The sequence below is a fragment of the Arachis hypogaea genome, chromosome 2, assembly GCF_003086295.3.
Source record: "Arachis hypogaea cultivar Tifrunner chromosome 2, arahy.Tifrunner.gnm2.J5K5, whole genome shotgun sequence".
Lineage (NCBI taxonomy): Eukaryota > Viridiplantae > Streptophyta > Magnoliopsida > Fabales > Fabaceae > Arachis > Arachis hypogaea.
The window spans coordinates 52,574,679-52,589,151 of record NC_092037.1 but is presented as its reverse complement, the minus strand read 5'-3'; the positions used below and the strand labels follow the sequence as shown (position 1 = coordinate 52,589,151).

At 38.5% G+C, this 14,473-nt stretch overlaps 1 protein-coding gene across 1 annotated transcript; it reads right to left on the bottom strand.

The window, feature by feature from the left end:
* Positions 1–6,050: 6,050 nt before the first annotated feature.
* On the bottom strand, positions 6,051–6,707 carry LOC112725152 (uncharacterized). The gene has a single exon (XM_025775443.1). The coding sequence runs from the start codon at positions 6,705–6,707 to the stop codon at positions 6,051–6,053; it is 657 nt and encodes a 218-aa protein (XP_025631228.1).
* Positions 6,708–14,473: the final 7,766 nt, after the last annotated feature.

Below are 14,473 nucleotides of genomic sequence, written 5' to 3'. Positions count from 1 at the left end.
AAGTGTCCACAGGACCTGCTGTGACGCTGTCCACAGCCCGCGAGGAAAGTTCATTTGAGGGATTACATGGGCTGTGAAATTTGGGTTTGTCATCTACACGGGCTGTGCAAGCACTGCTATTGGAAGATTGTTGGTGTTAGTGCAGTGTTAAAGTTTCAATTTTTGGCATATACATTTAAATTTTCGTAGGGTTTACTAAGTTTGTATCCATGTATGTTGTGTTAGTTTCTTTGAAAATTCTACTTGTGTTTTAGTAGTTCTGAGTGAAGTAGTGAGATTAATGGTTAATAAATAGTGAGCTATAGTTAAATCCCAATTTCAGTTAATATTGAAGTTATGCTTTAATTTCTATAACTTTTCCTAGTTTTCTATGTTGAGAGATAAATGTTGGTACATGTGTTGGTTAGGTTGTTATAACACCCTAATTTTCCTAAGCTTTACCTCGCGTCGTAAAGCAAAAATTAATCAAAGGTTACGCCAATTCTAAAGCTTATACATATTTATATAGAAAGAAATAATATATTCTAGAAGCCCGACGAAGAATTAAACTCAAAAACAGAGTTTGAAAAGCACAAAGCGTACTCACGAAACTACACTAAACGAAGCACAAGACATACGTACGGATATCAAGGTATATGTAAATAGATATATCAAAAAGATAATAATAATATAAAGATCTAGCCGTCGCTCGCGGAATTTAAGCCGGCTAGTTACATACAGACATACAGAGTTTAAACAGTTAAAAACAGCTTATACAAACTTTCTCTCAATTTAAGCCTCTAGGCAAAATAGATACAAAAGTGAGAGATCTATACACAATAATCAAAAGAGACTTCAAAACAGGATAGAGATCCTTCGCTCTGTCACCACCAAAGTAACTCACCGAGATGGGTTGCAACCCGCATCTGAAAAACAACAACAGAATATGGTATGAGAACCGGAAGTTCTCAATATGGTAACAGTACCCAATGATGTAAGATATAAGACTCTGGGATGCCAGAGGCAATCCTAGAACTTCATATCCATCACAAGATTCATCTTAAAGCATAACTAAAACATTAAACATAACTTGAAACCATACAATTAAAGAGGTATTCTAACACTCTTCGCTGTCCCACAGCCTTCACCAGCCTATCCTCCATGCGATCCCATCGCCACCGCCTTCTAAACCTCCTCAATCCTAGTAGAATACACAAATAATATCAATGCAAGGAAAGCACAAGTATAAGCATGTATATCAGGTAATTCAATTAGGCAATTAGGCATACAATTCAAGTCGGCAAAGCAAGCAAGCAAATAAAAGATGCACATGATGAATGCCTGCTCAATTGGCTGTGATATCACATTGTCGGTTCAACTGCCAAGCCGACACATCTCCATGGAGATGTCGCCCTTTGGTATCATACTGGCAACCCCCGAGATATCGTTCCTGGAACACGGTCCAGGATATAGTGCCTACACACTCTAGTGATACGAAGGGATGCGAGCAGAATACTCTTGCCACAGACCTCACATCTCAACGTAAGCGGGATTAACCACCACCCTTACGCCACCGCCGCGACCTCGACAGGCGGGATTAACCGCCGTCCTTGCCAGGCGCATAGCGTCTCAGCAATCTTGTTACCTCGACAAGCAGGATTAACCACCGTCCTTACCAAGCGCATAGCATCTCAACAATCTCATTAAAATATTTCATCAGTGGTTTGCAAAAATCATTTCATTCAGAACTCATTATTTCACCACTTTCACAATGCATTAAGAACTCATCAGTCCACCACTCTCACAATTCATTATCAATAATCACCAATACCATACGCCACCTTCTCACTCAACCAAAACCATCCTCAGTACTCTAGAAACCTAAGCGTCCGTTCTCTAACTTTTTACCCGAAATACCTAATAAGATTCATCTAGGAATTTCTCTATGTTTTAAAATCCAAAAACAAGCCAAAGAGTCTTAGATAAGTGTCACGGAAGTTTACAAGCTTGCCGGGAAGGTGAAACAGTTAAAATCAATGTTTTTATTGAAAAACAGCGTAGTGTGCATATGCATAGGGGGTGCGTATGCACACTTAGGAGGATTTTCAAGAAGTGTGCGTATGCATAGAGGTGTGTGTACGCACAGGAGTAAAATTTTCCAATTCTGCTCGTTCGCACAAGACGTGCCAACGCCGTCAACAGAATATACCTTCCAACGTGTGCGTGCTAGCGCTCCCAACAGCATTCATATCCCCGTGTGTGTGTGCGCACAAAGCTGTGCGTGCACACACTTTCAAAAATACACAGGATGTGCGTGTGCACAGGGTTATGCGTGCGCAAACAAACCAGAATCACAAATTCTGCAACATTCACAGAATTCAGATTTCAGACACTAATTTTCAATGATCATATCTTTCTCTATAAAGTTCAGATTTTCACAAAATTTATACCATTTTAAAGCTTTTTAAATTATCTTTCATTTGATATAAAATTCATTCAATTTCAAAAACTGTAGCTCAAGATATGATCCGTCAAAATTCGCTAAAAATCTATTTTTACCAAAGTTTCCTAAATTCTCAACTTACCAACATTTCCAACCAAAACCAAAGCAAAACCACTCCAAACTACAATATATCTTATAACTTACCTCTTGTGCCACAAATCACTATTTACACCAATTTCCATTCACATTATACATTCCTCAATCTCAATTTATCAATTATTTCACACTATAACATTTTTCACCCAACACAACCACCCGTCATCATTATATCACCAACAATCATCATGATCAATCTCAATCAAAATCTTCAACACCATATTATCAACATCAACATCACAAATCATCAAAATAACTCAGATCATCAAATCATCATACATCATCATACAACAATTCCAACAACCAAGATACAAGCAATTGAAGAAGAGGATGAATAGGTATTCTCTCTTCCTCAATGCAGCTGCTAGGGTTGTGTTCATGCGTGTTATGATGCTGAAATGGGTCAAATTGGGTGTTTATTTATGTTGGGCTTGGGCCCAACTTGGGTCTAGTCCAACCCGTTAGCGTTTTTGTTCCGTTTGGCCCAATTTCGGGCCAAACCTTTTAACTCCCGATTTTTTACTTTAAATATTTTCCTAAGATTTTCTACTGTTTTTAATTATTCTCACACAGTACCGGACAGACTTAAACCGGTTTGGCCGGTTCATCTGTCGGTTCGAGTTTTTATGCAGTTTTTCACAAAAAATTACATTTTCTGACTCAGAAAAATCTACTGAGTCCAAAAATCATATTTAATTTCGCTAATTCTCACTCTAAATTTTCGGAACCCAATTTGGGCAATTTAATTATTTAATTGAACGGTTAATTAATCTCGGTTCTTACATTCTCCCCACCAAATAAGAAATTTTGTCCTCAAAATTTAGTGGTTACCTGAGAATAACTCGGGATAATCCTTTTCGCATTTCGGACTCCAATTTCCAAGTATGCTCTTGCACTCCTGCTTGCTTCCAAGCCACTTCAACCAACTGAACTTCCTTTCCTCGCAGCTTCTTTATACTTGTGTCATCAATACGCACCGGTATCATTCGAAACGTCAAGTTTTCCCTCAACTCGACCGACTCGGGCTCTAACACATGAGCCGCATCCGGCGTATACTTACAAAGTTGTGACACGTGGAATACGTCATACAAATTAGACAAGTGAGGCGGCAAAGCTACTTGATATGCCACCGGCCCGAATCACCTCAGAATCTCAAACGGTCCTATAAACCTTGGATTCAGCTTCTTGGTTTTAATCGCTCTTCCAATCCCAGTTGTCGGTGTAACCCTCAGAAATACATGCTCTCCCATTTCAAATTCTAACGGTTTCATTCTCTAATCCGCATAACTCTTCTATTAGCTCTGTGCAGTTAGAATTCTAGCTCGAATCTTCTTAATCTTCTCAGTAGTTTCTTCTAGCAAATCAGGACCCAAAACACTTGCTTCACCAGTCTCATACCAAGAAAGTAGAAATTGGCACTTTCATCCATACAAAAGCCTCATACGGAGCAATCTCAATGCTCGCATGAAAGCTATTGTTTACGCAAACTCCACTAATGGCATGTAATGGTCCCAACTTCCAGGATGATCCAAAACACATGTCCTTAGCATATCTTCCAACGTCTGAATAGTCCTTTCCGACTGTTCATCCGTTTGTGGATGATATGTGGTGCTGAGACACAGCCTTGTACCAAAAGCTCTTTGGAAGGCTTTCCAAAATCTTGATATGAATCAGGGATCATGGTTCTACACTATGCTCGATGGCACACCGTGCAACCTTACGATCTCCTTGATGTACAACCTCGCCAATTCCTTTAAAGAATAGTTTACTCGGATATGTAGGAAATGAGCGGATTTGGTTAAGCGATCCACGATCACCCAAACTGCATCAAATCCCAAACTAGTCCTCGGTAAACCGGTCATAAAATCCAGCAATTCCTTCCATCTTCCACGGAGGAATCTCAAGAGGTTGTAACATTCCCAATGGTTTCTGATGCTCTATCTTCACCTTTTGACACATCAAACATTTAGATACAAATGTAACTACATCATTTTTCATCCCAGGCCACCAGAACATCTTCTTTAGATCATAGCACATCTTTGTACTTCCTGGGTGAATGGAAAACCCACTGTTGTGAGCTTCTGACAACAAATCTTATCTCAGACTCCGGACATCCGGCTCACAAATTCTCCCTTTATACCTCCATAATCCTTTATCATCCTTAGTAAACTCTCCATGCCTCTTCTTGCCAATCAGTTGAAATAATCGCTGAAGTCCTTGCTCATCTTGCTGAGCCCTCTGAATCTCTGTTTTAAACGTACTTGAAATTTGCAACTGGTTCATACAAGCTCTTCCGGCAACTTCACCAATATCCAACTTAAGATCTACAAACTTATCCACCGACTCCTCTTTCTTGATTCTCATCCAGGCTATCGTTAAAGACTTTCGACTCAACGCGTCCACCACAATATTTGCCTTTCCAGGGTGATAACTCAGTTCAAAATCATAATCCTTAAGCAACTCCATCCACATCCTCTGATGCATATTGAGCTCTTTCTGATCAAAGATGTACTTGAGACTCTTATGATCAGAAAAGACGCTAAACCTCACTCCATATAAGTGGTGCCTCCAAATCTTCAATGCAAACACAATTGCCGCTGATTCCAAGTCATCAGTTGCGTAATTTACCTCATGCGGTCTCAGCTGACACGATGCGTAAGCCACCACGTTCCGGTGTTGCATCAACACGCAACCCGAACCCTTCAGTGACGCATCACAATACACTTCAAATGGTTCATGCAGTTCCGATAAGATTAAAACAGGTGCTGAAGTTAACTTTTGTTTCAAGGTCTGAAAACTCTCCTCAAACTCCGACGTCCACACAAACGGCACCTCCTTCCGGGTTAACTTGGTCATTGGTAATGCAATCTGGGAAAATCTCTCAGTGAATCTCCGCTAATATCCGGCTAAACCCAAGAAACGCCTAACCTCTGTCACGATCGTTGGTCTTTCCCATTCGATCACCACCTCTACTTTCGAAGGATCTACAATTATTCTTCCTTTGCTCACCATGTGACCTAAGAACTTTACTTTCTCCTTCCAGAACTTGCATTTGGACAACTTAGCATACAATTTTCGCTCCTTTAAGATTTGCAACACAATTCTCAAATGTTCCTCATGCTCATTTGTCGTCTTAGAATAAACTAAGATGTCGTCTATGAAAACCACCACGAATTTCTCCAAAAAGGGACGAAATACTCTGTTCATGTAATCTATGAACACAGCAGGTGCATTCGTCAACCCAAAGGACATCACCGCAAACTCATAGTGCCCATAGTGCGTCCTAAATGAAGTTTTTAGAATATCATCCTCCTTCACCCTTATCTGATGGTAACCGGATCTCAAATCAATTTTGGAGAACACTACAGCTGCTTGAAGTTGATGCATCAAGTCGTCGATCCTAGGCAGCGGATACTTGTTGTTTACAGTCACTTTGTTCAATTATCGGTAATCCACACAAAGTCGCATTCCTTCATCCTACTTCTTCACCAATAAAACTAGCGCTCCCTATGGTGATACACTCGGTCGAATAAACCTCTTGTTCAGAAGTTCTTCCAATTGAGTCTTCAATTCTACCAGCTCTATCAGAACCATTCTCCTTTTGAGGTGGGAACTCGGGAATATCTTCCGGAAACACTTCCGAAAAGTCTTTAACTACCAAGATTTGATCTAAGTTCTGATTATCACCTAACGCATTCGCAGCCAACAGTATATAACCCTGACACTCTTCCCCATGACAGTTCACCATTAAAGAGTTCAGGTAATAACCCCCAGCTACCACTGCTCCTCCTTCTCCTTCCGGCATAAACCGAATGGATCGCTCAAAGTAATCCAACAAAACTCTATTCTTGGACATCCAATCAAACCCCAAAATCATCTCTGTCCTAATTATTGGCAAAGAAATTAAGTCATGGATAAATTCTCTATTCTCAAGCTTGAAATCTACTTGCCTACAACCTAACCTAGTCATAACTGTCTGATACGGGGTATGCACATGTAAATCAAATGCTAATTCTGAAACCTTCAATCCTAGTTCCTCAACCTTATCAAATGAAATAAAAGAAAGCGAAGCTCTAGTATTATATAAGGCAACCAATGTTTTATCACCAGTTAAGCATATACCTCTCATCAACGGATCCGCCTTAGCAGCATCATTGGCGTTCAAAGCAAACACCCGTCCTTGTTAGTTCTGGCTTGCATTCTAAGTCCTCTTCCCACGAGTGCAATCTCTCACAATATGACCAGGCAATCCGCAGTGGAAGTAACCACCTATACCAATCTTGCAAAATTCATTTGGATGAAAACGCCCACAACGCACACAAGTTAAATTTGGGAAAGCCTTACTCTGATTCCCTCTCCCTTTGGCATGCTGGTACTGATCATAAGTGTTCTTTCTGAAGCCTCCTTGACCTTGAGGCGCATATCCTCCTCTCTTAAAATTCTGACCCCTCGGCTAAAAGTACTTGCCACGTCCGCGGTTGGTGTTTCCCCCACGAGTTTCCTTTGATGAGGCTACCGTCTTTGCACATTCCTCAATAACCCTTGCTAATGAGCAGATATTTTATACATTTTTTGGCATCATTTTCATATAGTTTTCAGTAAGTTTTGTTTAGTTTTTATTAAGTTTTTATAGGTTTTAGTGCTAAATTCACATTTTTGGATTCTACAATGAGTTTTGGTGTTTTTGTACAATTTCAAGTAATTTTTTGCTGAAATTGAGGAGTGGTGGACGAAATTGTGATCACTATTCTTTAAGTTGTACTTTTATGGAATTTGAAATTGGCACGAGTGGACACAACTCCGTTCAACTAACCAGCAAGTGTACTGGGTCGTCCAAGTAATAAACCTTACGCGAGTAAGGGTCGATCCCACAGAGATTGTTGGTATGAAGCAAGCTATGGTCACCTTGTAAATCTCAGTTAGGCAGATTAAATTGGTTTATGGGTTTTCGAAAATAGAAATAAGAAAATAAATAATAAAAGGGATAGAATACTCATGCAGATTCATTGGTGGGGATTTCAGATAAGCGAATGGAGATACTGTATGGCTCAAGGACGCCTGCTCTCCCACTGCTTCAACTCAATCCTTCTTACTCCTTTCCATGGCAAGCTGTGTATAGGGGTTCACCATCAACGGTGGCTACTTTCAATCCTCTCGAGAAAATGATCCTATGCGGCTGTCACTCGCATGGCTAATCGTTTGGAGGCATCACCCATGGTTGATGTCTACATCCCATCCTCGCAGTGAAAACTACGCTCACGCGCTCTGTCACAGCACGGCTAATCACTGGTTGGTTCCTGCGCCTACTGGAATAGAATCCCTTGATTCTTTTGCGTCTGTCACTAACGCCCAGCACTTGCAAGTTTGAAGCACGTCACAGTCATTCATTACCGGAATCCTACTCGGAATACCACAGACAAGGTGAGACTTTCTGGATTCCCAGGATCCTACTCGGAATACCACAGACAAGGTGAAACTTTCCGGATCCTCATAAATGCCGCCATCTATCTAGCTTATACCATAAAGATTCTGTTGGGGAATCTAAGAGATACACATTCAAGCTCTTGTTGCATGTAGAACGGAAGTGGTTGTCAATCACGTGCGTTCATAAGTGAGAATGATAATGAGGGTTACTTATCATTACATTCATCATATTCTTGGGAACGAATGAATATCTTGGAATAAGAATAAGAGAGATTTGAATAAAAGAGAATAGAATTGCATTAATACTTGAGGTACAGCAGAGCTCCACACCCTTAATCTATGGTGTGCAGAAACTCCACCGTTGAGAATACACAAGCAAAGGGTTCAGGCATGGCCGAATGGCCAGCCCCCAAAACGTGATCACAGGATTCAAATTACAATCCAGGATGATAATATGATAGTAAAAAGTTCTATTTATAATAAACTAGCTCCTAGGGTTTACATGAGTAAGTAATTGATGCATAAATCCACTTCCGGGGCCCACTTGGTGTATGTTTGGGCTGAGCTTGATCAATCCACGAGCTGAGGCTTTTCTTGGAGTTGAACTCCGAGTTATGACGTGTTTTGGGCGTTCAACTCCGGATCATGACGTTTTTCTGGCGTTTAACATGAACTTGGCGTTCAACGCCAAGTTCCGTCGTCAATCTTCGAATAAAGTATGGACTATTATATATTGCTGGAAAGCTCTAGATGTCTACTTTCCAACGCCGTTGAGAGCGCGCCATTTGGAGTTCTGTAGCTCCAGAAAATCCATTTCGAGTGCAGGGAGGTCAGATTCCAACAGCATCAGCAGTCCTTTTGTCAGCTTTCTTCAGAGTTTTGCTCAAGTCCCTCAATTTCAGCCAGAAATTACCTGAAATCACAGAAAAATACATAAACTCATAGTAAAGTCTAGAAATGTGAATTTAACATAAAAACTAATGAAAACATCCCTAAAAGTAGCTTGAACTTACTAAAAACTACCTAAAAACAATGCCAAAAAGCGTATAAATTATCCGCTCATCAAGGAGCTGGAGCAAAGGTCTGATTCAGAGACAGAGAAAGCACTGCAGATGCTGTCCAGATCTGACCTACCTGCATTCGGAAGAACTTTTTTGTAGCTACAGAAGTTCAAATGGAGCGTTCTCAATGGCTATGAAAAGCTTACTTCCAGAGCTTTCCAGAAATGTATAATAGTTCATACTTTGCTTCGGATTAGAAGGCCCAAAATTGGCATCCAACGCCAACCTCTTGCCCCATTCCTAGCGTCCAGTGCCTAAAGAGGAGAGACCAGCATCTAAACGCCCAAAGAGGACCCCCTAGCAAATGTTTCATGCCCTAGAGATCTCATAGCACATGGATATCATCAAAGCTCAGCCCAAACACTCACCAAGTGGGCCCTAGATGTGGATTTTAGCACTAAATAGACTGTTTTACCCTTACTAGTCATCTATTTAGTATTTAAAGTTATTTTACATAATCATTCGAACAACATCTAGAAAACACACACCATTCATGTTTTACCATTGTATTTTCCTTTCAGTATGAGTTTTTAAACCTCCTAGGCTGAGGAGAGGAGCCCTGCTGAGTTCTATGAATTAATAAAAGGATTACTATTTCTTCTTCGATCCGTGTTTGATTTAATTTAAGATGTATATCCCCTCTTCATCATGGTGAATAGGATTCTTGATAAACCCCATTTTTAAGGTTTATCTTTTGTTGAATTTAGAGGGTTTTGTCAACTTGTCTCCCATTTATTCACTAAAATAGCATGATTTTGTAAATTCTCCTTTAATTGTGCTTAAGAGTGAAAACATGCTTTTTGGGTCTTAAAATAGCTAAATTTAATTCACCTTGATTCCATTAGATGCCTTCATATGTTTGTTAAGAGATTTCAGATTTAGGAGGCAAAGATTGGAATTGAGGGAATGAAGAAAAAACATGTAGAAATGGAGAACTCATGAAGAAATGAAGGAATCGCAAAGTTGTCAATCCTGACCTCTTCGCACTTAATCAATCATAACTTGAGCTAAAAGAGTCCAAATGAGGCGGTTTTAGTTGCGTTGGAAAGCTAACATCCGGGGCTTCAAAATGATATAAGATTTGCTATAGTTGCCTGGAGTTTAGAGATGCGTACGCATGATGTACGTGTACGCGTGAGAAGCTGCACGTGACTCACTAAAGGCAACTCGTGGTCAGTGATTTCTAAAGCATTTTGGGCCCAATCCAACTTATTTCTGATGCTATTTAACCCAAGAATTGAAGAGGGATGAACCATCTAGTTGTTAATGAGTTTTAGTTTAGTTTTCATCATGGTTTAGTTAGTTTTTAGAGAGAGAAGCTCTCACTTCTATCTATAATTAGGATTAGGATTTTAGTTCTATTCTCTTAGATCTAGAACTACCTCTTCTCTTTTGCTTTAATTCTCCTTCTTCATCTTTAATTCTTCTCTTGAAGTTGTAGCATTCTACTTCTCTTGTAGTTTCTTTGTATTGTTAATTGTAGTTTATGAATTCTTTTGTAGATCTACATTTCTTCTCAATGCTATTGGTAAGTTCTTTGTTGTTTCATAATTGTTTTGCCTTTCTATTGTTAATCTCATGCTTTTTTAGTTGTAGATTGCTTTAATTCTTGTAATTAATAATGTTTGTCTTTAGTGCCTTCTATGTATTTGTTGAAATATTTCTTCTAGTCTTGAGGTAGGTTTTGTTCCTCTTGGCTTTGGTTGAGTAATTAGTGACTCTTGAGTTATCTAATTCTTTTGTTGATTGACAATTAGAAGTTGCTAATTGATTTAAATGCCACTAAAGCTAGCCTTTTATTATGAGTTGGCTAGGACTTGTGAACAATTTTTAACACAATTGATAAGGATAACTAGGATAGGACTTCTAGTTCTCATACCTTGCCAAGAGCTTTCTTACTTGCTAGTTTATTTCTTTTGCAATTTGCTTTTCTTGTTTCTTATCTCAAAAACCCCAAACATACTTCATAACCAATGGCAAGAACACTTTATTGAAATTCCTAGGGAGAACAACCCGAGGTTTGAATACTTCGGTTATTAGTTTTAGGTGTTTGTTTTAGTGACAACCAAATTTTTGTATGAAAGGATTATTGTTAGTTTAGAAACTATACTTGCAACAAGATTTCATTGGTGAAATTCTATACCACACAAAAATCCATTCATCAAAATGGCGCTGTTGCCGGGAAATTACAATGGTGTTATGTTATTTGCTATTGTGAATATGTTCATATTGTGAATATCTTACGTTTTGGTTATTTTTTGGTTTTGCTAGTAATTAGAAGTTTACTTTTTCTTTGTGACTTTGAGATTTTTTTATTGATTTCTTCTTTTCCATATGAATTCTCATCCTTATGGTTTTGGATATGATTGTTACTATGTTGTAGGTGATGACAACTTTAATTATGGCTCACATTATGGGAGAGATAAATTTTTGAGAAGGGAGCCACATCCATATGAGCAATCATCATGGCAACCTCCTCACTCAAACTACTATGATGGTAATCCCTCCTATAATGCATATCATTCTAATGGATATGATGGTTCTTATCATGATTATGCCACTCAACCACCATCAATCCATGCACCATACTCTCAACATACTTCTCAAACACCATCATTCCAACCACCATATTCTCAATCCACATCCTATTTTCATTAATCACCTCCACACAATCCTAATCCATATCCTCCATATGCACACACTTATAACCATTATGAACAAGCACCCATGGAACCACCACCACTTCAACATAAATACCCTCACAATCCTCCTTTTTCCTCCAACCAAGGCTCTATGGATGATACACTTGGTATCACTCTTCAAGAGCAAGAAGAGCTCCAAACCACACTCACTAGTTTCACCTTTGCCTTCCAAGAGCTTATATTCCATTTACCTTTATGATGAGCGGATAATTTATACGCTTTTTGGCATTGTTTTTAGGTAGTTTTTAGTAAGTTCAAGCTACTTATAGGGATAATTTCATTAGTTTTTATGATAAATTCACATTTCTGGACTTTACTATGAGTTTGTGTATTTTTCTGTGATTTCAGGTAATTTCTGGCTGAAATTGAGGGACTTGAGCAAAACTCTGAAAAAGGCTGACAAAAGGACTGCTGATGTTATTGGAATCTGACCTCCCTGCACTCGAAATGGATTTTCTGGAGCTACAGAACTCCAAATGGCGCACTCTCAACGGCGTTGGAAATTAGACATCCAGAGCTTTCCAGCAATATATAATTGTTCATACTGTATTCGGAAATTGATGACGTAACTTGGCGTTGAACGCCAAGTACATGCTGCTGTCTGGAGTTAAACGCCAGAAACACGTCATGATCCGGAGTTGAACGCCCAAAATACGTTATGACTTGGAGTTCAACTCCAAGAGAAGCCTCAGCTCGTGGATAGATCAAGCTCAGCCCAAGAATACACCAAGTGGGCCCCGGAAGTGGATTTATGCATCAATTACTTACTCATGTAAACCCTAGTAGCTAGTTTAGTATAAATAGGATAAGTTACTATTGTATTAGACATCTTTTGACAGTTTAATCTTTTGACTATTCGGTCTTTTGATCATGGAGAGGGCTGGCCATTCGGCCATGCCTGAACCTTTTACTTATGTATTCTCAACAGTGGAGTTTCTGCGCACCATAGATTAAGGGTGTGGAGCTCTGCTGTACCTCAAGTTTCAATACAATTATTATTACTTCTTATTCAATTCTCTTCTATCCTTATTCCAAGATATACGTTATACTTAACTTTGATGAATGTGATGATCCGTGACACTCATCATTATTCTCACCTATGAATGCGCGTGATTGACAACCACTTCCGTTCTACGTTGGGCAGGGCGCATATCTCTTAGATTCCCCAACAGAATCTTCGTGGTATAAGCTAGATAGATGGCGGTATTCATGAGGATCCGGAAAGTCTAAACCTTGTCTATGGTATTTCGAGTAGGATTCTGGGATTGAATGACTGTGACGAGCTTCAAACTCCTGAAGGCTGGGTGTGATGACAAACGCAAAAGAATCAAGGGATTCTATTCCAACCTGATTGAGAACCGACAGATGATTAGCCGTGCTGTGACAGAGCATAGGAACGTTTTCACTGAGAGGATGGGATGTAGCCATTGACAACAGTGATGCCCTACATACAGCTTGCCATGGAAAGGAGTAGGAAGGATTGGATGAATGTAATAAGAAAATAGAGATACGAGAGGAGCACAGCATCTTCACACACTTATCTGAAATTTCCACTATTGTTTTACATAAGTATTTCTATCCCTTTTATTTTCTATTTATTCCATTAATCAAATTTAAACCAATAATCTGCCTAACTGAGATTTACAAGGTGACCATAGCTTACTTCATACCAACAATCTCTGTGGGATCGACCCTTACTCACGTAAGGTATTACTTGGATGACCCAGTACACTTGCTGGTTAAGTTGAACGTAGTTGTGATCACATATGACAAAGAGCCATTAAATAAATCTCATGCAAATACAAAGAGGGCAATCACAATTTCGTCCACCAAGTTTTTGGCGCCGTTGCCGGGGATTGTTCGAGTATGGACAACTGACGGTCCATCTTGTTGCTCAAATTAGGTAATTTTCTTTTCAAAAATATTTTTCAAAATTTTTCTTTTCTTTTTCATTTTTCCAAACTTTATTTTCGAAAAAATATAATAAAAATACAAAAAAATCATAAAATCATAAAAAATCAAAAATATTTTGTGTTCTTGTTTGAGTCTTGAGTCAATTTTTAAGTTTGGTGTCAATTGCATGCTTTTAAAATTTTTCTTGCATTTTTTTTCGAAAATCTCATGCATTCATAGTGTTCTTCATGATCTTCAAGTTGTTCTTGACAAGTCTTCTTGATTGATCTTGATGATTTCTTGTTTTGTGTTGTTTGTTGTTTTTCATGTGCATTTTTGTTTGTTAGAGTCCATGCATTAAAGATTTCTAAGTTTGGTGTCTTGCATGTTTTCTTTGCATCAAAATTTTTTAAAAAATTATGTCCTTGATGTTCATCATGATCTTCAAAGTGTTCTTGGTGTTCATCTTGACATTCATAGTGTTCTTGCATGCATTAAGTGTTTTGATACAAAATTTTCATGTTTTGGGTCATGATTGTGTTTTTCTCTCTCATCTTTAAAATTTCAAAAATCAAAAAAATATCTTTACCTTATTTCCCTCCAAATTTTCGAAATTTTGGGTTGACTTGGTCAAAAATTTTTAAAATTAGTTATTTCTTATAAGTCAAGTCAAAATTTCAATTTTAAAAATCTTATCTTTTCAAAATCTTTTTCAAAAATTATATCTTTTTCATTTTTTTATTTTTTGAAAATTTCAAAAATCTTTTTCAAAATATTTTCAAAAACTTTTTCTTATCTTTACATCTAATTTTCGA